Source organism: Pelodiscus sinensis, chromosome 1 (genome assembly GCF_049634645.1).
Source record: "Pelodiscus sinensis isolate JC-2024 chromosome 1, ASM4963464v1, whole genome shotgun sequence".
In the NCBI taxonomy this organism is placed as follows: Eukaryota; Metazoa; Chordata; order Testudines; family Trionychidae; genus Pelodiscus; species Pelodiscus sinensis.
Genome location: NC_134711.1, coordinates 217,384,432 through 217,407,953, shown reverse-complemented (window position 1 = coordinate 217,407,953; position 23,522 = coordinate 217,384,432). Strand labels below are relative to the sequence as shown.

At 39.9% G+C, this 23,522-nt stretch overlaps 1 protein-coding gene across 3 annotated transcripts in view; it reads right to left on the bottom strand.

Annotated features, from left to right (window-relative positions):
• ANOS1 (anosmin 1) overlaps positions 1 to 23,522 on the bottom strand; it is a 197,014-nt gene that overhangs the window by 52,800 nt on the left and 120,692 nt on the right. For all 3 annotated transcript variants that reach the window (XM_075915284.1, XM_075915293.1, XM_075915303.1), the window contains exons 6-7: positions 17,912 to 18,041; positions 2,020 to 2,225 (exon numbers count right to left, since the gene is read on the bottom strand). In XM_075915284.1, coding sequence (XP_075771399.1) covers positions 2,020 to 2,225; positions 17,912 to 18,041 — 336 coding nt within the window. The remainder of the gene's footprint in view (positions 1 to 2,019; positions 2,226 to 17,911; positions 18,042 to 23,522) is intronic.

Here is a 23,522-nt window from a genome sequence, read left to right as displayed (position 1 = left end):
TTAGATCTGAGCACCTTGCCAGCAGCCACTACTCTTCAGCCACCCAACTCTGAAGGCAGTGCAGAAGTAAGGGTGGAAATAATGTCACCCCTTAAAATACTCTTGCAAACCCCTCTACAACTCTCTTTTTGGTCAGGATCCCCAGTTTGAGAATGTTGGTTTCCCCTATGAAATATGTATAGAATAGGGTAAAGACCAGAGTAGGCAATAATTCTTAATAGGGGTCCACTCCAAGATTTTGGTAAGTGATCAAGGGCAACACTTCTATGGAGGGGGCATGGTGTCTGGGATAGCGGGTAATGTGTAGAAGGGAGCTTGGGATAGAGGACTGGCATGTGGTGTGTGAGAGGGAGTTTGGCTAATGGAGGGGGTTATAATCTGGGACAGGGTCTTGGGGTGCAGGGTCTTGGAGGGGATATGGGTGCAGGAGAGGATTCTGGTCTGAGGGATTAGTGTAGGAACAGGTATAGGGTCTGGGAGGGAGTTATGACCTGGAGAAGGTAAGAAGAGGGGATACAGAGGATTTGGATGGTGACCTGGGGCAGGAGGGTGTGGTGGCCTGGGACAAGAAGTTGGGGGAGTGAGAAGGTGGAGTGTCAGAGGCAGGCTTTGGCTGGGAGGTACTTACCTCGGCAGCTCCCAGCCAGCAGCCCTGCAGGAACTTGAGACAGGCTCCGTGTCTGTCTCCTCAGCTAGTTTCTCCACATGGCTCTGCTTCAGCACAGGGAGGGGGGAGTGAGGGAAGGAGGAGGCTTTGCTTACTGCCCTTGCCTCCAGCAAAGTTTCTCAGCTCCTACTGGCTAGAAACTGGCCAATGAGAGCTGAGGAACTTTGCTAGGAGGTGGGGACAGTGCATGAAGCCTCAATGTCCCTCCCCAGTGTCAAGTGCAATGAGCAGCCAGATCGGTGTATTAAGGGTGCGATCAAGGTGGGCGCGGGCCAGATCCAACAGGTTGTGAGGCCAGATTTGGCCTGCAAGCCTCCTCTTGCCCACCCCAGTAAAGACAAAGAAAAGACCAGATTTTACAGGGGGAAGACCAGATTTCCCAGTCCATGGCACATTTTTCATGGCCATGAATTAGGTAGGTTCTAAGTCGTAGTGTAAATTAAATAGGCCCCCTGCAAATCTCACTTCCCCTAGGGCTAGGTGGCTGAGGATCAGAGCTGGAATCACCTCCTTGTCATCCAACACTCTGCACTACATTCTCAGATGCATTGGGGAATCAAGACTGTAATATATTGATAATATATTGCTCTTAGAGACAAGAGTCTTGCCTCTGTCCTTTAATTGTTTCTATTTCTATTACCTATCACCTGTTAAGCTATTGTAAAAAAAAAAAAGTAATGTTCCTAAGGAGTCACGGCAGCTGTTTTTTCATTAAATCAATGAGGTACATATCAATTCAGAAGCTGACATTAATTTTCTCCTATGGAAATATGTCACTTCATTGGTACAGCAGAATTATGTAAGAAGGATTTTGTTTTTCTCTTGGACGTACATGATAACCAAACCATCAGAAATCACTCTGACATGAGGAAACATCACTTCCAGAAATTATTTGTATTAATAAAAGAGCTACACTACAGATGACATTTTATTAAATGAGCAATCCATTGTTCAAAGGGTTCCAGTAAAGTAAAGCTTATGTTAGAGAAATACTTTTATGTTATGTATTAATTGTATATCTACACTAGGTTCCATTTTATCTGGATTTAGAGACTTAAACTATTTCCATCCATATATATATGTGGATTCAATTAAGTTATCAATCAACTTTGGCTCCTCCCTTTGATTTCAGTTAGTGTCTATGGAACAATAACAATGCTTATTTCAAAAAGCAAAACTGGTTATTAAACTATCAGAGACATCTTATAAAAATACCTTTCCATCAGATTTCTTTATGTGACATCACATTTATTTAGTACAAGACAGTTTTGTTTTTTAAACCAGAAATATGTTTTAGTCTACCATGACTGAGAAGGAGCATTTGTGCCTCATTCTCAAAGTTTGCTCCTTACCCCATCAGTAGTCTTCCTTCTTTTCTTCTTAGCTGGGATGACAGACTTGCTGCTGACTGTCCAGCTCCAGAAGACTTTGTAGTGATGAACTGGGATATCAGGTTCTTCGGGAAGATCCCAAATAACCCTTACAGTTACACTTCCATCACTATTTGTAGTGGAGTTGGCAATTCTGAGATTAGTTGGGGCTGGTGGAGCAGATGGGTCTAGAGAAAAAAACAACAATGAAAACCAAAAATATGAAGAAATACTGATTAAGTAAAGATGACCTCGCTCAGTAACTCTTCTACTACAAATGTAACTGCTGAACTCATAACATCAGCTATCATCATCAAAGTTTGCTTCATTCTTAAGAAACACACTGACTACGTTTCATCAACTTTTGTAAATTATACCATTTGGAATTCAAACTCTTTTTTAAATGTACATTCTGGGATTAGGTTTAGTCATGCCATTATTCTGCAAGTCTTGTTCAACATTTATCATGATGCTCAATGAAAAAAAGAATTAAATTGCAAGTTTTACTTCTGGCTGAAATACAAAACACATGTAAGATGCTGTATAAAAGAAAAATGTTTTAGAGATGGTCCAAGAGAAAACATAACCTCCTTTCAGGAATGAAGAGAAGAATACTGAATATTTCTGTTAAGTATCCTAAAAGAATTCTCAGCAGATAAGATCTATGTTTACCCTTATCTGTCCATCCTTCCAGGTTCTTATATTGGTGCCCAGCACAGTAGTATTCAGCATTTCCTTGGAATAAAACTTACAGAGATATACCTCTCTTCCTTTCCTGCCAGATAGAGGAGTCCAAACCCAGAAAGCTAATACTTTACATGCTAATCATTCTAATCTGTGTATTCTGTTTCAAATAAGAGCATCCTTGCATCTTACAAGCCCTTCTGTTTTAAGTTCTGGGAAGTATTATGTGAAACCTACAGCTCCTTCTGTAGTTATGGATGAATGAACCAACCCAATGATTTATATAAATCAGGGGTGGGGAACATTTTTTGGGCTGGGGGCCCCTGATGCACAGAAAAATCAGTGGGTGGCTGCACACAAGTGAGAAGCAAAAAAAAAAAACCCCAAACCTCCAAACCCTCACTGATGTAGCCCCCAACTGAGAGGAAGAAAGGCACTCCCCTCACACACCAGAGTTTAGGGGGGCCCAGGCAAGCTGGGGGCTGCATCCAGCCCCTAAGCCTTAGGTTCTCCACCCCGATATAAGTTGACAACATGATTCTAATGTCTCTTTCACCATAGACACTAGGCAGCAATAGTCTCTTCATTCAAGGATCTCAAAGAGCTTTATGAACATAAATTAAGTCTCACAGCACTTTGAGGTTGAGAAGTAGTATAAATAGCCATTATATATATATATGGATTTATAATATAAATAATTTTAAATTCTTTAAAACAAAACATTAAAAATATAGCCAAAATCACCCACCTCAAAACCTGAAAATAATGACAAAAATAATTATAACATTCTTACAAGACTGTACACCCTTATAATACACCATTGTCTCCAAAAGTCTGAGTAAAGAGGGCATGCCTTGAGATTCACTTCAAGCTCAATGCATGGACCGTTCCTTACCATGCAAGAAAGTGAATTCAAAGCTCAGGACTCTCTCAAATAATGTCCTATCAACTCCATCCCTCATTTCATGTAGAGGAAGTATTCAGCTTGGGCTTTTCTTCTGACTTCAACTGGGACAGCATAGCATGGACAGAGTGGCATCTATATCATAGGCCAACAAGTCAGTAACAGAGCTGGCGGAGAATTAGGAGGAGGTCCTGATTCTGAAGACTCTGCATAACTGGAGCCGGTAGCATTATATATTATTAAAGTTCTCTGGCACTTCCCAGTATAAGAGCCTACATTTTAATTGCTTATAACCTTGCTAAACAGTAAGGGCTCGTCTACACTGGCCCCTTTTCCGGAAGGGGCATGTTAATTTCAGCTATCGTAGTAGGGAAATCCGCGGGGGATTTAAATATCCCCCGCGGCATTTAAATAAAAATGTCCGCCGCTTTTTTCCGGCTTTTAGAAAAGCCGGAAAAGAGCGTCTACACTGGCCCCGATCCTCCGGAAAAAGCGCCCTTTTCCGGAGGCTCTTATTCCTACTTCAAAGGAATAAGAGCCTCCAGAAAAGGGCGCTTTTTCCGGAGGATCGGGGCCAGTGTAGACGCTCTTTTCCGGCTTTTCTAAAAGCCGGAAAAAAGCGGCAGACATTTTTATTTAAATGCCGCGGGGGATATTTAAATCCCCCGCGGATTTCCCTACTACGATAGCTGAAATTAACATGCCCCTTCCAGAAAAGGGGCCAGTGTAGACGTAGCCTAAGCGTTTTGGCTGAAATTTTCCATGTCAGGTGTCTGCCGCTGGCCAAATAGTTTTGCAGAATTTCAATCCCAAAAGTCCAGATGTTTCTGAGACTGAGATTAGAGGAAAATACATTGTTCAACCATTGTTAAATAATTATGGAAATCTTTTCTTTGAAATGCTCTAACAGCCATCCATTGTGGGGCAGGTCTTGACATTTCACAAGGGATGATCTTTGTGTCAAGAGGTGCCTTTTGCCAACCCTGTGAAAATCCACCCACATTTCACCAAGATGTGAGCCTTTGCAAAAATCATAGTTTGCACATGCTCAGTAGAGACTTGCTAGAGTTTAATTCTTATAATCTACACAAATTCCACCCTCACTGAGCGTGTTTGAGTCTCTCACAGCTCCTTGTACTCCCCTAACATGCACCAATCCCTACCGAGCAAGTGATCATGCTTGAGCCTCAGGTGTCAGTGGCTCAGAACTACATTACCTATAAGGGCTGCCTGAGTTGCTCGGGGCCAGTGTAATGCCCATCACAATAAATGAAAAAGATCCTATCTCCTGTTAGCATCCAGACAGCTGGGATGAAGAAGTCATATGATTTAAATTCAAAAGATAGGAAATATCAAAATTAAAGTTATTTGTGCAACCTTAACTTGCCCCCCTTGTGAGTATGCATTACATGCCAGTTTTTAATTACATGATCATATCCTAAGAACATAAGAATGGTCATACTGGCTCAAACCAAAGGTCCATCTAATTCAGTATCCTTTCTTCGGACTGTGGGCAATGCTAGGTGCCCCCAGACAGAATGAACAGAATAGGTAATCATCAAGCGATCCCACCTGCTACCCATTCCTAGCTTCTGACAATAGAGGCTAGGGACACCATTTCTACCTATCCTGGCTAATAGCCATTTATGGACCTATCCTCCATGAATGTATCAAGCATTTCTTGAACCCTGTTAAAGTCCCTGCCTTCACAAAATCTTCTGGCAAGGAATTCCAGAGGTTGACTGTGCATTGTCTGAAGAAGTACTTCCTTTTAAACCTGCTATCTATTCATTTAATTTGGTGATCCCTACATCTTGTGCTATGGGAACAAGTAAATAACTTTTCCTTATTTACTTTCTCCATGCCAGTCATAATTTTATAGATCTATATCATTTCCCCTCTTATTCTCCCATTTTCTAAGATGAAAAGTCCCAGTCTTTTTAATCTCTCCTCATATGGCAGCTGTTCCAAACCACTGTTTATTCTTGTTGCCCTTTTCTGAACTGTTTCTAATGTTGAGATATGTTTTTGAGATGAGATGACCACATCTGTATGCAATACTCCAGATGTGGGCATATCAAGGATTTATACAGCGGCAATAAAATATTCTCTACCTTATTCTCTATCCATTTTTAAATGATTCCTAATATTCAGTTTGCTTTTTAAACTGCTGCTGCATATTGAGTGGATGTTTTCAGAGAATTATCCACAGTGACTCCAAGATCTCTGTCTTAATAGCTTATTTAGTCCTCATCATTTTATATGTATAGCTGGAATTATGTTTTCCAGTATGCAAGAGTGGCCTGAGGTGGAACACGCGATCAGCGCCTCCACCTGCAGGGCCATCAATGGACTGATGTCATCGGCAGGCGCCCCAGGCGCCCCCATGACATCATCATGGAGTGCCCCGGGCAGCGGTGCCCTAGGCGGCGGCCAAGTCCAACTATAGCCACGGGCCGCCCCTGCCAGTATGCATTACTTTGCATTCATCAACATTAAAATTCATTTGCCATTTTGTTGTCCAGTTTCCTAGTTTTATGAGATCCTTTTGAAGCTCTTCACAGTCTACTTTCATCTTAACTATCTTGAGTAGTTTGGTATCATCTGCAAATTTTGCCATATCACTGTTTACCCCTTTCTCTGATCATTTATGAATATGTTGCATAGGATTGGTCTCAGTTTAGACCCACTAGTTACCTCTTTCCTTTCTGAAAACTGACCATTTATTCCTGCCTTTGCTTCCTATCTTTTAACCAGTTATCAATCTATGAGAGGACCTCCCTCTTATTTGACAACTTACTTTACTTAAGAGCCTTTGGTGAGGAACCTTCTGGAAATCTAAGTACACTATATCCATTGTTTCTCTCTTGTCTACATGCTTGTTAGCCCCCTCAAAGAACACTAGTAGATTATCAGAGGGGTAGCCGTGTTAGTCTGAATCTGCAAAAGCGGCGAGGAGTCCTGTGGCACCTTATAGACTAACTGAAGTGTAGGAGCATAAGCTTTCGTGGGCAAAGACGAAGTGGGTCTTTGCCCAAGAAAGCTTATGCTCCTACACTTCAGTTGGTCTATAAGGTGCCACAGAACTCCTCGCCGCTTTCACTAGTAGATTAGTAAGGTATGATTTCCCTTTACAGAAACCATGTTGACTTTTCCCCAAACAAATTATGCTCATTTATATGTCTGACACTTCTGTTCTTTACTATAGTTTCAACTAATTTGCCTGGTGATGTTAGACTTACTAACATTTGACTCATCCTGTTGCTCCTATGGGACCCTTGCCACGTTCAGTGCACAGGATGGTTCTATTCTCACAACCCCCTTGTTATTATTTTCCTTTTATTCTCTAAGGCACAGAGAGGTTAAAGTAAAAAATATCCATTAAATTGGGGTTCTCAATTTTAGATATTTTTCAGAGTACTTAGCACCACATAGCACCTTATAATTTCAAAGAACAGCTCCCGTTGACTTCAATTACATCTGTGAATGCTCAGCACTTCTGGGTCTCAAGTCAGGCAGCAAGAGAAAAACGAGGAACATACAATTAGTGGCCACCCGTGAAAAGTTTGGTTTAAGTGACTCGTCCAGCATTACTCTGAGATGGAAATCAGTTCCTCTGATGAAGAGACCTTCCTTTTAATTACTGCAATCCCATCTCATTCACAACATGACTCCCAGCTTCTGGAACAAATGAGACTGGGGTCCTATACAGAACAGTCTCCTTTACTACATGCCCCAATTGATCTCCAGGTCAGGTCCATCCTGTACACTGATACAGAGATCCTGAGGAAATATAGTGTGTGATCATGTGATTAAAGACTGTATCATATTGCATAGACATAAGGAGACTGAATTAAGGTAAATGACATTATTTTAAATGATTAACTCTATAGGAAAAACAGGACAATTTGTTTTCATGTTTATGCTTGTTCTAGCCAAACATCATCAGCTTCAAACCTCTTTGGAAGTGTGAAGAGAAGTCCTTGATCCAAAATAAAGCAGTGAAACAAAAAAGATTTACACTTACATTTAATAGCATATCAATTAGAATAACACATTTTACAAAATATTAAGGCATATTACTAGCTTATAATAAACAAAGTAATTTGGTTGAAAAGACTTATTTTGCACTTGAATTGTAAGCCAAATAAACCATCACTTATTACCAGAAATAAAGCTGGAGGTGTAGAAAAGGGATACCAGACATTCCTATACTTCATGATTTACCTGAGTGTTTTTATAATAGTAAATGAGCTGTTAAATGAACTTTCCAGGCTCAGAAAGTTCATCAGATAATCCCTATGATAAATGATCTCACTGAAAAATTCCATCAGTTAGGGGATGCAAGCTAACATGATCACAATCAATAAAAGGACAAAATTTCCTACTTAAAGATTAGCAGATGTGAAATAATGAATGACTTATTAATATTACTAAAAATAATTCCAAATAATAATGGTTGCTTCTGCTCCTGATATATTCCACTCCACCTAGTTTGTGGTCATAAAAATTACTAAATTTATTTGAGTTGTATTCTGGCAGATCCATCTGACTTTCCCTATTAATGAAGATTCCTCACTTTTTCAAACTTGCTCAAAATCTTTCAGCTCTCTTGGAAACCAGTTTCCTTTTTTCCCTCAGGTGATGTGGTGTCCTTATTGTCACATTTCACTAATTGTTAAAAATCCACTGCCTCCTTCTTAAGTACATAATTAATATAGCTATTGATATTGGGGGAACAACTCAAAGTGATGCATTTCCCTGCTTAATCTTAAAATAATGTCAGGTTGTGTGTTCTAATATAATTTATCATCTACTATCTATATTTGTTAAAACTATCTGTACATGAAAATTGTCATCGTATGAGAAGATTTATTGAAATTAATTTACAATAAAAATAAATAAAAACACATTTAAGTTTCATGATTTAAATGTTATGGACCAAATTCTGAAAGTGTTACTCAGGAGAAATCTTTGATTGACTTAAAGATTTAACTATCTATTTGCAAATACATAATTTGTATATTGTACGATGGTGTAAGAGCAATGTATGTTTATCAGCAGGAGTGCTGGATGTGCTCCAAGGCACCAAGATAATACAGACAATAAATACTAATCATGATCATACTGCCTGTCATAGGGCAATTGCGCCACACTGCAAAAGAAGAAGTAAGAATAGCCCTGGGAGAGGACTGTGCCAGAAGCCAATTAGGAGAAGGCTTAAGGCAGCCAAACAGGGCATGGATAGGTTCTATTAAATGGGCTGCAGGGCAGAGGGAGCTCAGTCTCTTTCTGGCTCTAGAAGGAGAAGGACTTGCTGCCTATATAGAAAGAGGTACCACAGACAGAGCAGTGCTGGGGAAAGTCAGGGGAACTGTGGCCTGACCAGTTACCAGGCCAAGGCCCTGATGCAGTGACTTGAGAGGGTACTAGGGCTATGGGAGATGGCTGGGGTGGGGAGAAGGAAATAGGCATCTGGTCCACCTCCCTTGACAGTGATGAAAGTGGATAATTCTAAATGCAGCTTGCCCTGGAGGGAAAGGCTAACCAGTTCCTTGAAGGAGAGGAACCCTGGAGTGGGCACCACCAGAATGTAGTACTTGTGGGCACCACAGTCTGGGAGGGGGTATGGGTCTTGATGAGGTGGAGGCAGATGGTGGTAGGTAACCACAGGTAAGACACTACCAGAGAAGGGAGTTCCTGTGCTGGAAAGAGCGAATTCCCAGAGAACCAGCAGTGGCAGTGGGTGCAAACCTGTTACATTGCCCAAGATGGTAAAGCCAAAGGTGAATGTCAATTTAAAACATGTAATACCACTATGTATATGTTACAGATGAATTATTTAGAATATTTTAAATAGTATGTCTTTGCACATGGAAGGATATAAAAATAAGTTATTGAGGCTACTTTTATCCTTTTATCTATAAAGACAGTTGGCTTCATTTTATAGTACAATTGTAGAGAGCTCCGTGGGACTCATAAAAAAACTTCTAAAAATGAACTGAAATAGTGTCTCTAGATGTTTAACTGACAATTTTAAAGTCTGCTATTTCAGGCTCATTAAGGGCTAGAAACAAGTGCTGTGTGTCCCTTTGGGAAGCTGGGACTCTCCCCTTCCCAATTGGATAAAGTTTGTGCTTCCAGCCTTATGGGGATTGCAAGTAATGGATATTTTTATAGAAAAGTGTCTGGTACCTGGAACTCATCCTGGTGCATCATGTAAAGTGACTGTATGTCCTTTTTCACCTGAAACCTCCCAGTGCTCTGGGAACATCTTTCGGGAAGCCTGGAAATGTCCCTATTTTTTTCATTTCATCAGTGAAAACATATAGGGTGAAACTGAAGCCTCATAGAAGCAAAAGACAAAACTTCCACTGAATCACACGATCAGTATTTCACTGAGGGCATTTAAAAAAAAATAATGACAGAACGTTGGTGGAAGACACTGCTATCCCATGTAACATTTGCTCCAACTTTACCAGAAACCATTAGTCCAGGTGACCAAACATGCAGTGTGATTAAAAAAGTGTTTGGTGAAAGTCGAATGGGAATAGATATTACAAGAGCTGTTCTTTTGTTAATGGGGAATGTTAACACCATTCTTCAGGGCGCCATGAAAAACTCATTCAGAATTCTCAGGTCTCAATCCTAACTATTTTAGCTGCCTTTAAATTCCTTTGAGGATCTGGGTCCATGTTCCTGGAAAAGTTTTTTTTTCTAAAGAATTTGTCACATTGCTGAGTCAGAAACCAATAGTAGTGACACCACTCTATTTTTTCATGTACTTTTTTGTGTACCTAATTTGTGGCCCTGGAAAGATCACCACAAATGTTTCCTGTTTTTTTATTTTTATTTTTATCATCCTGTACCAAGGGGAGGATTACTTTAGAGGGTGAGGGAAGGGACATTTCACATTTGAGGGAGAAACATGTACAATTTCTCTCCACTGGTGATTTTTTTTATAAAATGTAGCCCTGAATAAAGTTGCTTAAAAGTTTGGAATACTAGAATAAATCCTCGGAAGATAGATTAGGAGGCTGAAGGCAATATGAATACTGTCTGTTTGGAGAGAAGCAATAAAATATTGCCTGGAGGTGGAGAATATTTCCAGAGATTGTGATGGAGAGGCAGAACTCCAGATGGTATAAATTGGCATAACTCCATTTAAGTCAATGGAGTCCATTGAAATCAATGGTGCTATGACAATTCACATCAGCAGAAGATCTGTTCCATTTTATCTAAAATTAATATATCATTACTTTGTCCAATGTCTTTACATGCAAATACTAATACACAATTTTATTTTCATCACCACTACAACTGACAAAACTACCTCTTTAAAACTCCAAATATTTGGAAATCTCCCCCTTTTCTGTGATTTAAAAGGTTTTTATTTCTCAGACAAAAGACACAACTGAGAACCAATAGAGGATAAGCCAAGCATAGCATACCGTGAACACAAATAAAGTGTGATGTGAAACAAATTTCTTAAATATAATATAGAATTAACATTGTACTAGCCCCACCAGAATGCTCTTCCCTAATAATGTGTTCCCCAAACATCTGCTATTTTCAAATTATTTCTATTATTGCATTGTTGTGCTTGTACATGCTGCTGACAAACCATATCATGGTTTGTAAATCAAGGCAAATGCTATTGGGAGAGAAATTTTGTATAAAAATACTGCAAAAGCTTGAGGGAACTGTTGATCACTTATATAAGAAAGTTTACAGAAACAAAAAACTGATTAATATGACTACAGTGCTACCTTACTGTAATACTTCATAAACCCCTTTTACTGATCACCTTAAAATATAAATTAGATAGATGCATGTATCTTGATACCTTTTTGGAAGATTTTGCTATTTTATAATTGTGGTTTTAGAATGGAGGCTACTACTAGCCTCCATGTATACTTTTTTCAAATGTATACTTTTATTACTGTTATTGTTGAGCTCATCTAAAGGTACAATCAAACCTTTTAGTTGCAGAAAAACTGGTATCAGTGTTTTGAACTCTGTCATTTGTGGTTGGTACTGTAGTTCCAGTAAAAAAAATCATCATATATACTTGAATTTGGCAAACAGACCCGTCCTCAATCTGGAAGTAGTTGTGGGTTAAGCAACATGACAAGTAAATCACTTATCACCCCAAGAAATGATAGCTTCATTAGGTCAAGGTTGATGTCACTGTCACAACACATTGGACACATAATGCATTTCTCTTCACTATATCTAGCCTATATATACCCAAAGGAGTTAAATTCCTGTGTTGCTGGTACTCTGCCTTCACATGCAAACCTCTGTCTCCATATCTTCCTCACTAACCGCCCCCTCTCAAAAAAAAAAGAAAAGAAAAAAGAGTCCATGTTGTTTAAATCCCTCACTATAGACACAATGTGTACTAGATAATTAAAAAGCTGAGAATTGCTATATAAATTACATTTTATATGTTGAAAACAATGTTGCATGAAATGCACTTTATAACTTTCACAAACAAATATATACAAACTACACAAGGACCACTTCATCCATTACCAAAATATAACCATTTATTCGTCACAAGTTGGCAACTACATAATGTGCAATGAGCATAGTGAATAAATGCATTGTATTGTATGCCAGCGAGGAAAAAATGACTCTAGAACTTGGAACTTTCTTTCTGAATTCTGATAGAGCAAGTTTGGTTCTAATTTAGAATCCTTTTTCATTTTTCACACACATAAATATATAATGGATCACCAAACACTGTCTTTTAAACCTTATGCCTTGTAAGTCTTTACAGAATTGTTGAAACTGCATCACAGACAAGTTTCTAGCTATTAAACAGTTCCAAGGCATATGCAGAGAATCAGTTTTGCCCATTGGAAATGGCACACATAAACCAGCTGTGCAACAGAATAAAAAAATCATTGGTCTCATAGGAGCAACAGAAAGGGTTTTATTGTTGGGAGTGGGTGTCTGTTCTGGTTTTACTAACACTCAGTAATGTATGCATGAAATCACATCCAGCATGGTACTAATGTGCTGTGAAAACAATGTTGTCTGTTTCCTTTTTCGTGGTAATTTATACTATGTACACTAGTAACTACCATCATGCTGAAGACAAAAGCAGAGCTAGAGTGTTTTAGCTGTTTGTGTGTGTGTTTGATAACCTATATAGCCTCTTTTTTGCTTAGGAAAATGGCACATTAATCTACAAACAGGCTTGAAAAATAAATGTATTACATGTCAATCTTTAATGTTGATCCCTGTGGTTAACTGAAGCGCCTGTTCTTGAGAGACTAAACCTCCATTATATACAAAGCTCGATTAGGTTAACAATACAACTGGAGCGTCAAAATCCTGACACAAATGCACTTTTGTTACTTCTGTGTAAGTGAATTTCATATCGGGTCACTGACTAGCAAGTCATATTACCACCAAGCACCTTTCAGCCAAGCAACTGAATATCCCTACAAGGTGGATCTCGGCACAAGTAGCTTTCTACAATCTTCTGCTGCCTCCCACCATACACACTAATGGAGCATAGGGGTTTCTACCTGCCAAGGAGCCCTCCTCCTTCCAAGTTTCACCTGATCCAGCATGATCTGGGTAGCAAGTTTGTATTTCTTAACTGTTTAAATAGATTGTTTTCTATGCTACACTGGATCAGGAAAGTTGGCTCAAAGTATGCAACTTCAGCCTCTTAAAATATGTAGTGCGGGAGGCTGATGGAAGCAAACACTCCTATTGGCTTCCCTTCCTCTTCACAAAAGGAGGAGTATGGGATGCCAGCAGGCGTTGCCCTTAGCATTCAATTTATTGTGCTAAATCAACTGCCAGAAGATTGAACTCTGGAGCTTTGATCTTCAAGGTAAATGTAGATGTGCCCCTAATGTGTATTTCTCTCTGCACTATCTTTTTCATATTATTTCACTTATTTAATTTCTCTTTCTGCCATCATCCTCTTACTGTCCCATTATAGGAATTTCATTGCTACTCTTGAACAATAGATACTGGGAAGTGACTCTTTATCCCTGTATTATATAATTTTTGCTGCTTAGATATGCAAGAATTGTATACAACTTAGGAAATTTTGCTGTTCCATTTATTCACAAATTGACTTTATATTTTACCCAGTGTATTGTAACTGTGATAGCTCTGATAATTAAATGTATCTTCTGAAATATAAAGGATTTAAATATATATATTAAAAAAACTTTTTAAAAAGACAATCTTTCTAAAAGTAGACCAAAAGAGTAAAAATAATTTTTTCAGCTACCAATTTAGGAGACAGATTGGAGGGCTAAGTATGATTCAAGGTAGTTGATAACTGTTAGCCACCCAATCTTTCTCATAAATCGGTAGCTGAAAAAATTATTTTTACTCTTTTGGTCTGCTTTTAGAAAGATTGTCTTTTTAAAAAGTTTTTATATATATATATAGTAAAACTCCATTAGTCCAGCATCCAATGCTCCCCTGATGGTCTGGCACCATCAGGAACCTGGAAGTGCTGGGACAGCTGGACAGGCTTCCCCCATTCAGCTGCTGCTGAAACTGACCAGCAGCTGAATCGGGGAAGCCAGGAGAAGAACAGCTGGGGTGCTGCCGGGTTGGTCTCGTAGCACTGCCCCTCGGGGCTGTGGGACCAACCTGGCAGCACCCCGGCTGCTCTTGGGGACACCTGGGGCAGAGCAGCTGGAGTGCTGCCGAGTTGGTCCCGCAGCGCCAAAGGACGGTGCTGCGGGACCAACCCGGCAGGACCCCAGCTGCTCTATTGCAGGCATCCCCGATTCAGCTGCTGCTGAAACTAACCAGCAGCGGCTAAATCAGGGACGCCTGGGGCAGAGCCGGACTATCGTAAGGGGGGGGCTATGAGGGGTCTGGGGTGGCATCCCCTCCCACCCCACTCCAGACCCCTCATAGCCCCCCCTTCTGATAGTCCGGCATATCTGATAATCCGGCACCCCCTGGGTCCTAAAGGTGCCGGATTATCAGAAGTTTACTGTATATATATATATATGTATGTATGTATGTATGTATGTATGTATGTATATAATGCTGTCCTCCCCTCAGCTCTGGGGCTGATACCCCCCCCCCCTTCCTGGCTCTGGAGCTGTTGCCCTCCCATCAAAGGATGCTGCCCTCCCCGCAGCTTTGGGGGTGCTGCTCCCCCCCAGTTTGCCCTCCCCTGGAATTGCTGTCCCCCCCCCACACTCTGGGGATGCTGATCTTCCCCCTGCTCTGGGGCTGATGCCCGCCCCTGGCTCTCCGGCTGCTGCTCTCCCCCCAAAGGATTCTGTCCTCCCCCCAGCTCTGGGGCTGCTGCCCACCTGGCTTGCCCTCCCCCATAATTCTGGGGCTGCTGCCACACCTTGGTCTTGGGCTGCTGCCGGGGGGCCAGGAGCCGTGTGGCACTGAGGCAGGTGGGCTGCTTGCCAGAGGTGGTGAGGGTGGCCAGGGGTGTCGGGAGACAGGTGGCAGAGCACACCTGCACGAGCTGCTGCAGGAGCTGGCGGGGTATGTGCGCAGGTGAGGCAAGTTGAAAATCCCGTGACAGATAGACAAGAATGGAGACGGCTTAATAGAAAGATTGTCCAAAAAGAAAAAATGCTCAGTGATTAAAAAGGAGAATGATGCCATTGTCATGCTTCAGGAGCCCCATCTGACAACATGAAATTGTAAACATATGAAATGCCATATTGAATCAGACCAAAGGTCCATCTAGACCAGTTTCCTGTTTGTCAACAGTGGCCAGTGCCAGATTCCCCAGAGGAAGTGAACACAACAAGTAATCCTCATGTGATCCCTCTCCTGCCACCCATTTCCAGCCCCTGATAGAGGCTAGGGACACCATTCCTACCCATCCTAGCTAATAACCATTGATGGACCTAACTTCCATGAATTTATCTAGTTCTCTTTTAAACCCTGTTATATTCCTAGCCTTCACAACCTCCTCAGGCAAGGAGTTCCACAGGTTGACTGTACGCTCAAAACACACATTTCTACAGCTTAAGTTAAAGAGCTGCAGTAGATCCATATCCCCTGTGGACTAGATGCAGAAGCGGATCAATAACTCAAGTTGGTGACAAATCCTGATCTTCACAACCTCCTCTTGCAAAGAGTTCCACAGGCTGACCGTGCACTGTGTGAAGAAAAACCTTTTGTTTAAAACCTGCTACCTATTGATTTCATTTGTTGACCCCCTAGTTCTTATGTTTATGGGAACAAGTAAATAACTTTTCCTTATTCACTTTTTCAAACCAGTCATGATTCTATAGACTTCTATCATATCCCCACTTAGGCTACGTCTAGACTGCATTCCTCCGTAGGCAGAGGGATGTAAATGAAGCTGGGATTTAAATATCCCACGCTTCGTTTGCATAATCACGTAATGGCGCTCTTTCAAAAAAGCTCTATTTCGAAATTGAAACTGCAGTCTAGATGCGCTTTTTGAAAATGGGGCGGTCTAGACTGCGGTTTCAATTTTGAAATAGCACTTTTTCAGAAGAGGTTATGCAAATGAAGCGTGGGATATTTAAATCCCGGCTTCATTTGCACTTTATAAGTGCTTCATTTTCATCCCTCTGTTAACAGAGGGATGTAGTCTAGACGTAGCCTTAGTTTCCTCTTTTCTAAGCTGAAAGGTCCTAGTCTTTTTAATCTCTCTTCATATGGGACCTGTTCCAAACCCCTAATAATTTTTGTTACCTTTTTCTAAACCTCTTGCAATGCCAAGATATCTTTTTTGAGATGAGGCAACCACATCTGTACGCAGTATTCAAGATGTGGGCATACCATGGTTTTACTAATTATACATGAAAAGTTTAATATTAATATTCTGAGGATAATTTCTGACAATGAGATCAGATTTACTGTTTACAAGGCTGAAACTGGCAATTCTAAAATTATCTTTGCCAGTCTCCATAGGACAAACCAAGAAGTTTCCAAATATTTTCATGAGTGTAAATGACACTATTGTTACAGCTGGTGATTTTAATAACACTCTAGATCCAATTCTTGATAAATCTTCTCCATCTTCATATAAAAAGATACAGACAGACATACAAATGCCATTTCTCTTGGCCTGCTGAAAGCTGCTGAGCTGTGGTCAGGAAGGATCTAGACCGAGTAGTAGACCTGAATTGTATGCAATGAGTGTCAAGGTGGAAAGTAAGAAAATAGTACACTTGGGGTACGTCTTCACAGCAACATTATTTCAAAATAACTAGTATTATTTAGAAATAACTTAGCTCCATCTACACAGCAGTCAGTTATTTTGAAATAATGTCAAAATACTGTCAAACTGGAGGACTTCTTACTCCAACTCCTGTAGCCCTCATTGTATGAGGAGTAAGGGAAGTCAGAGGGAAGAGTGCTCTATTTTGAAATAAGTGCTATGTAGATGCCCCCAATTTTGAAATAAGCTATTTCAAAATAAGCTACGCAACTGATGTAGCTCAATTTGTGTAGCTTATTTCGAGTTAAACCCTGCTGTATAAATGCACCCTTGGGGTGCATCTACACAGCAAAGTTATTTCAGAATAATGGTCATAAGTCGACCGTTCGCAACTCAGGGACCCGCTGTAGAAAGAAATGTGGTTCTACGGAAGTGTGCTGCATCAAACATCACCAAAAATGTGTGTCCCCTATTGCCAAAATGAACAAAATCTTACGGATTTATACTGCCTCACATCACCACTTCAGTGCCTTCTATGTTAAACCAATAGAAATAACAAAGTCTCTAGCAAAGTCCATGAAATTTTTAGTATTTCTCCCTTTTCAGAGTAAAAATGATGCATGGCATTATGTTTTTGAGGATAACAGAGTCCTTATGATTTCTGCTGGTAGGGGGAAGAGTATGCTCAGAATAGCAGAACTAAGTAAAATACTGGCAGTATAATTTCTTGAGCACAACCAACAACATTATGAGCATACTGTTTGTCCAGAAAATTGCAGAAATATATTGCTTATGAAAAGAACAAATACTGAAACAACTTGCAACTGCATATGTTGAGACACAATTCTTTCATGTTTGACATTCAGTATCATGTGGTCAGGAGAACATCAGTTCTCATACTAGCAGTGTTGAAAGAAGCTGAAAGATGGTTCATTAATTCAGAGACCCCTTCCAGATACAAGAATAATGGCACTGTTAACCTTTAATTTTGTAATAACTTCACTCAAATCTAGGCCATTGTTTAATCAAATGACTAAATACAGACAACCCACCCGCTGAACATCTTCTATGTGTTACCAAGACGGGGGGGGGGGGGGGGGGAGGTGAAGGAAATGATCACAAACCTTTAGAGGAGCGGAAGTGCTTGCTAGGTGCTGTGAAGCCTCTTGTCCCATGCACATTAATGGCAGCCACTCGGAACTGGTACCACCTGCTGGGTCTTATGTCAGATAGTTGTACTCTCTCATCTGTAGTCTGGTGGGGGAAATATCATAAAACACAGACTCCTTTTATTTTGAAATGTTACATTTGCAGTCTCTCATCTGATCCAACACTCAGTTTGCTCAGTGGGGTTTCTGAGGTTGAAGACATTGGCGAAATTGTTTAAAGTGCATATAAAACTGCAAGAACATAAGTGCTGGCAGATTCCATGCAAACTACCTTGCATTACTTTGCAAGCCCACCTCAGTCACAAGCTGCTGCTCACCTGCAATTCTGAGCAAAGGCTTCTTACTGTGCTAATCTGTACAGAGCAGTGTGGATTTTTATTTATTATTTTTTTAAATCAGTTTAAGTGGCAAAGCTTACTTTTTCTTGTGACTTACGTGACAAGATTCTGGTCGTCGCTACACCAGCATATATTATGGGGAACTGGATGGAAATTCTTTCCAATTATAATTACTGTGGAAATCAGTCTGGAGGATGAAATCTCCATAAGGTTCTTCTTGCAGAGATGGAGCAGCATTTGTTTCTAGCAGAATAAACATTGAGGCCTATCCAAAAACACCATACATCCTAAGGAATGCATAGAAGGCAGAGTCTGCTTTCTGAGTGGATATATGGCCATCCCCTATATCCACCAAATACAGCATATCCACCTCAAAGTGAGGCCCCACTATAGCCATCCTACCTGCCTCAGCTATAGCTGCATCTTGGATCTATTTTTAAAGAGGATCTTAATAGAATCACAGAGTATGAAGTCGGAAGGTACAATTGCAATATATTATAGTCCAGGGGTTCTCAAACTTTAGTGACCCTTTTCTGACAAAAATTACTACATATTGCTCTGTGTCAATGACCCCTCCTCTGAATTATTTAAAACTCCTCCAGTCTTTGTGTTACCTACAAACTATCAGTTATGGGTTTTTCCCCATGTCATTGAGAAAAAATGTTAACTAGTATAAGGGCAAGAATAATCCCTATGAAATGCACCTAGAAACACGCCCATGCAATAATGATTCCTTGTTTGCATTTACTTTACGAGATCCACCATTTGGCAGTTTTTAATCCAATTAATGCATGCTGTGTTTGAATTTGTCTAATTCTAGAGTCTTAATAAAATGTGTAGTGCCAAATTAGATGCCTTATAGATATCTTAATTCAACATTATTACCTTTCTCAACCAAACTTGTAATCTAATTTTTAAAAGGAATATCAAATTAGTTAGACAACATCTATTGTCTGTTAATCCGTCTTCCCAGTATCAGATCTATTACTGAGACGCTATGAATACAAATCTGTGGGGCGTACAGCTTTGTTCCACGAGGCGTACAGCTTTGTTCCACTAGTCTGTGCCGCGTGTACCGCGCAGCACGGGGTCCGAACTAGCCGTCATTTAAAAATGGCGCCGGCCAGCTTTATGCAAATGAAGCCCGGGAAATTCAAATCCCGAGCTTCATTTGCAACTCTGTATGACTATGTTACCCCCCCTAGTTCGAACTAGGGGGGTAGTGTAGACATACCCTGGATGTTTGCTCCACATCTCCTCCAGCATCATGAATTCCAAGGCCAGAAGGGATTATTGTAATTATCTAGTCTAGCCTCCTTTGTTTTATACTGGCCGAAGAACTTCCCCCAAATAACTCCTAGAGCAACAATTGCAAACTTTTTGAGCCAGGCCCCACCTCCAGACTTTTGAGTTACAATTTTTATTTGCACCCTCCCCCAACCTAGACAAAACTAGACATAATATGTTTCCTTCTGTGTTTGGGATTGTCACTCAGCCCCCTGAGTGTTCTTCCACACCCTCACCACCATGAGGGGCACACCCCTGGTTTGAATGCCTGTGTCCTACTGCTGATCTTTTGGAAAAAACATTCAGTCTTGATTTAAAAATTGCCAGTGATAGGGATCCCACCATGACCCTGGATAAATTGCCTACCTCTCCAGTCTTTGTTTTAAGCTATTGTGATTATGGAATGCTCCAGGCCCAGCCAACTGCTGCTGTTGCCAGCTCTTCTCCCTCCATCTGGATGCTCAGATCTAGGACTTCCTTAACTTATTTCTGCAGCAAGAGTGGAGGCTACAGACCTTTCCTGCCTGCTTCTAAATCATATTATTCAGTATCATTTTTAGTAGAAATTCTATATATCAAGGAAACAAAATAGTGTGTGGTATAATATTAAATACTGTTTGGCTGAAATTCATTACACACCTGCAGTACTATGAGCTTATATGAGAGACCATTAAACAATAATTATACTAATTCTAATATTACATTGGAGCTGTTACCCCTTCACCATCTCTTTGTTAAGCTAAAGAATTTGAACTCTATCACTATAAAGTATGTTTGATATTCATATGTTATTGTCCTATAATACCTAACCTCAAATGTTTAAGTTATGAAAATGAGTAGCATAAGGTACATTAACACAGCCACTTATGATACTGTACAATATATTTATATGGTAATTGATCTTTCAGCCTCATTTTGGTGCCCTGTATCAATCTACACATCTAAAATAATATATTTTGCCAAAAATATGTAGAACGGCAAATTATGCTGTGGCAGTTTTAGAATGGTACTAGGAAAAAGCTATGAAAAAAAAATTCCTACATTAGTGCAATGACCAATTCGCATATTTTAAATAATATAATGCAACTTTGTTTTTTGTGCATTTGTTATGCACATTGTGCGCTAATGGTTTCTACATTTTTTTTAAAAAAGCAGGATTTTTAAAATTAGTATTATAGTTCAGAACTGATAGGATCTCAATTACCCTTGGTCCACTAGTTACAAACATGATAATAAACCTATTTTTTTAATTAGCTAAAAGAAACTGTGATAATTTAGAAGCAGCTATTGCACACATTTTATTCCCACAAGCACACACAAATCCAGATCCTTGGCTCCAGTGTCAGTCACTTTCCATGAGCACATCTTCCTCATCCCATAAAACCTGAGCTTAAGAAACGGCTGTATCAACAAGCAGCAGCACCTCCATAACTTTGAACTAGAGGAAGATGTGCTGGCCTAGGAAGCCAAGAAGAGACCACTGACTTGTGTCAATAACACCATTCCCTTCACCTAACTGATTACTGATCAAGGCCTCATACCCAAAATTTAGGAGGTAGTCAGATATAATTAATGTCATTTTATAGCTAGGGCAAGCCTAGGGCTGCACATAATCATTTCAGCTAGGATTAGGACTCTAACCCTGTCTCTAATATGGCAAACCAGACTCATCCACTCAGCCAGATTGCCTTTCAGAACAAATGTATCAAATTTGTGCTTGTGCTGTCTGTAACTACTAGCCCATGTTTAGCTCCAGAGCCAATCATTCTGACGCTCAGTATTCCACTATGATGTACCAAACAGTTGCATAAGCTGTATGCGGTGTGGTCCAATTGTGATGACAGTCTGGGATCCTCTCAGTTACACTTAAGATTCAAGTAGTAGCATTCTATGCTGTGGAGATGGAAGCTTTGGGATTTATGTTTCCACATCACATACATTTCTGTATTTTTGGGGGGGCGGGGGGCAGGAGCTGTTAAAAAGACACCACGTACATACACATACCTTGGAAATTACATATCATAAACTACATTAAAAGAGCATTACTATTATAGAGTCAAGCACTCAGAAGTTAGGAAATACCAGCATTAAGGTTGCCCAGTCAATCTAAATTCCATCACTTCATTCATATGCAATACGATATAGTTTTAAGTGACACTTTCACATACTGTTTGTTCTGTGGGACTCCTGTGTAATTTATTTCACAAGATTAGCAGCAAATGAAGCTGAAAGTTGTAAGAAGAGGAAGTTGCCTTGTTAAGGTACCACACTGGGACTCCAAAGAGCTGGATTCTATTTCTGGCTCTGCCACAGACTTCTTATGAGACTTTGGGCAAGACGCTGTTCCAGGGTACATGCACAAAGGTACCAGATTAAGGCTGCACAGTCAGGGTTCGTTCTCGCACTTACTAATTTTTTAGCGCTTGACTTTACATCCACAATGTACTCTTACTGCAGCATTATTTATATGTAACTTCCATAGCGAATGAACTCTGATCATCACAGAACTTAAAATCCTGGCTCTACTGGTGGAATTTCTTTTTTCTCCCCCTTTGTTACCGCTACAAAGACATTTCCCTGCTCTTTTAAAAAATCGTGATTTTTATTTCCTTGTCCGCAATGATGCGGATGCAGCAGTCAAGGTTACCTGCTGGAATTATGCCAGGTGCGCTGTTAAGAAACAGACAGAAACAGAGAAGGAATTAAGTGAAAATTTATATCAGTTGGCTGCTTTTCATTAAAAAAGCACTTGTATATGAATAATATATATATTTTATGGATTGTTATGAGTGATAAGAACATGACATCACAGGGTTTGCTGAACTGATAGATAAATGCCACGGAAAATACAATTTAAAGAAAGCAGACCAAACAAAAATATGTTATATTCTTTTTGCACTTTGTTTTTTTTTAATATAATTTTATTTTATTTTATTTTTAAAGACAATTGGCTTTTATATCAACAAATGTTCTACAATTTTTATTAGAGGCAACCTTTATCTCTGGATGTTATTCTGCTGAATTCAGAAAGCCCTGGGTCAGTCATATGCATCTAGTGTCAAAATTTGGTACCTAAGTCTAAGCTTTCAAAAGTGACTCATGCATTTGGATACTTTTGTTTTTAAATGCCAAACTTGACACATCCTAAAGGAACCTGATTTGTAGACAATGCTGACCATCCACCACTTTAGCCTGTAAGTTAGTGCAAAATGAGCACATAAATATTGAGACATCCTAAACTACTCATCATTTTTTAAAATATAGGTAGAAAAATGTTGTTTTAGGAGAAAGCTTTACATCTTTACTGGTAAACTCATACTAACTGCTTTTTCACCACTTTCTACATTCTACCGATATAAAATGCTAAAATTATAGCATTTGGTATTTTTGTATTAATACTAGAAGCAATAATATACATGTTATGTTATGTTTATGTTATGTTATGACTGAGGGAAATGAAGTTATGTTCACATGAAAAAAAATTGATGGAAAAACATGTCTTACAGCACAGAGAATTGGACCTTGTCTACACTGGCACTTTTGGTCACCTTGTGGTGACAAAACAGTGAGAGCATTTACACTACAATGCAAATTTTGTTGGGAAAAACACCCAGTTTTGGCAACAAAAAATGTTCATCTCTGTAAGAGACTTTGGTCTTTTCCCATCCCTTTACTGTCAACAAGGAGCCAGTGTGGACTCTGCTGTTTGTTTTGTCAAGAGAACTGGCTTCTGCTGGTATACCACAATTCCTGCCCTAATAGGGTGCTCAGTGTTTGGTGATCTCTGCTGCTTTGCAGGCATGCACCCCTCCCCTTTCAAAGCTCCACAGAACATCTGACAGCTGAGTGAGCTAATCCCTTTGGGGAACAAAGAACAAATAATTGAAATGCGTCAGTTCTGCCCTGCATTAGAAACAAAGTGGCAGGCAGACTCCTGCTAC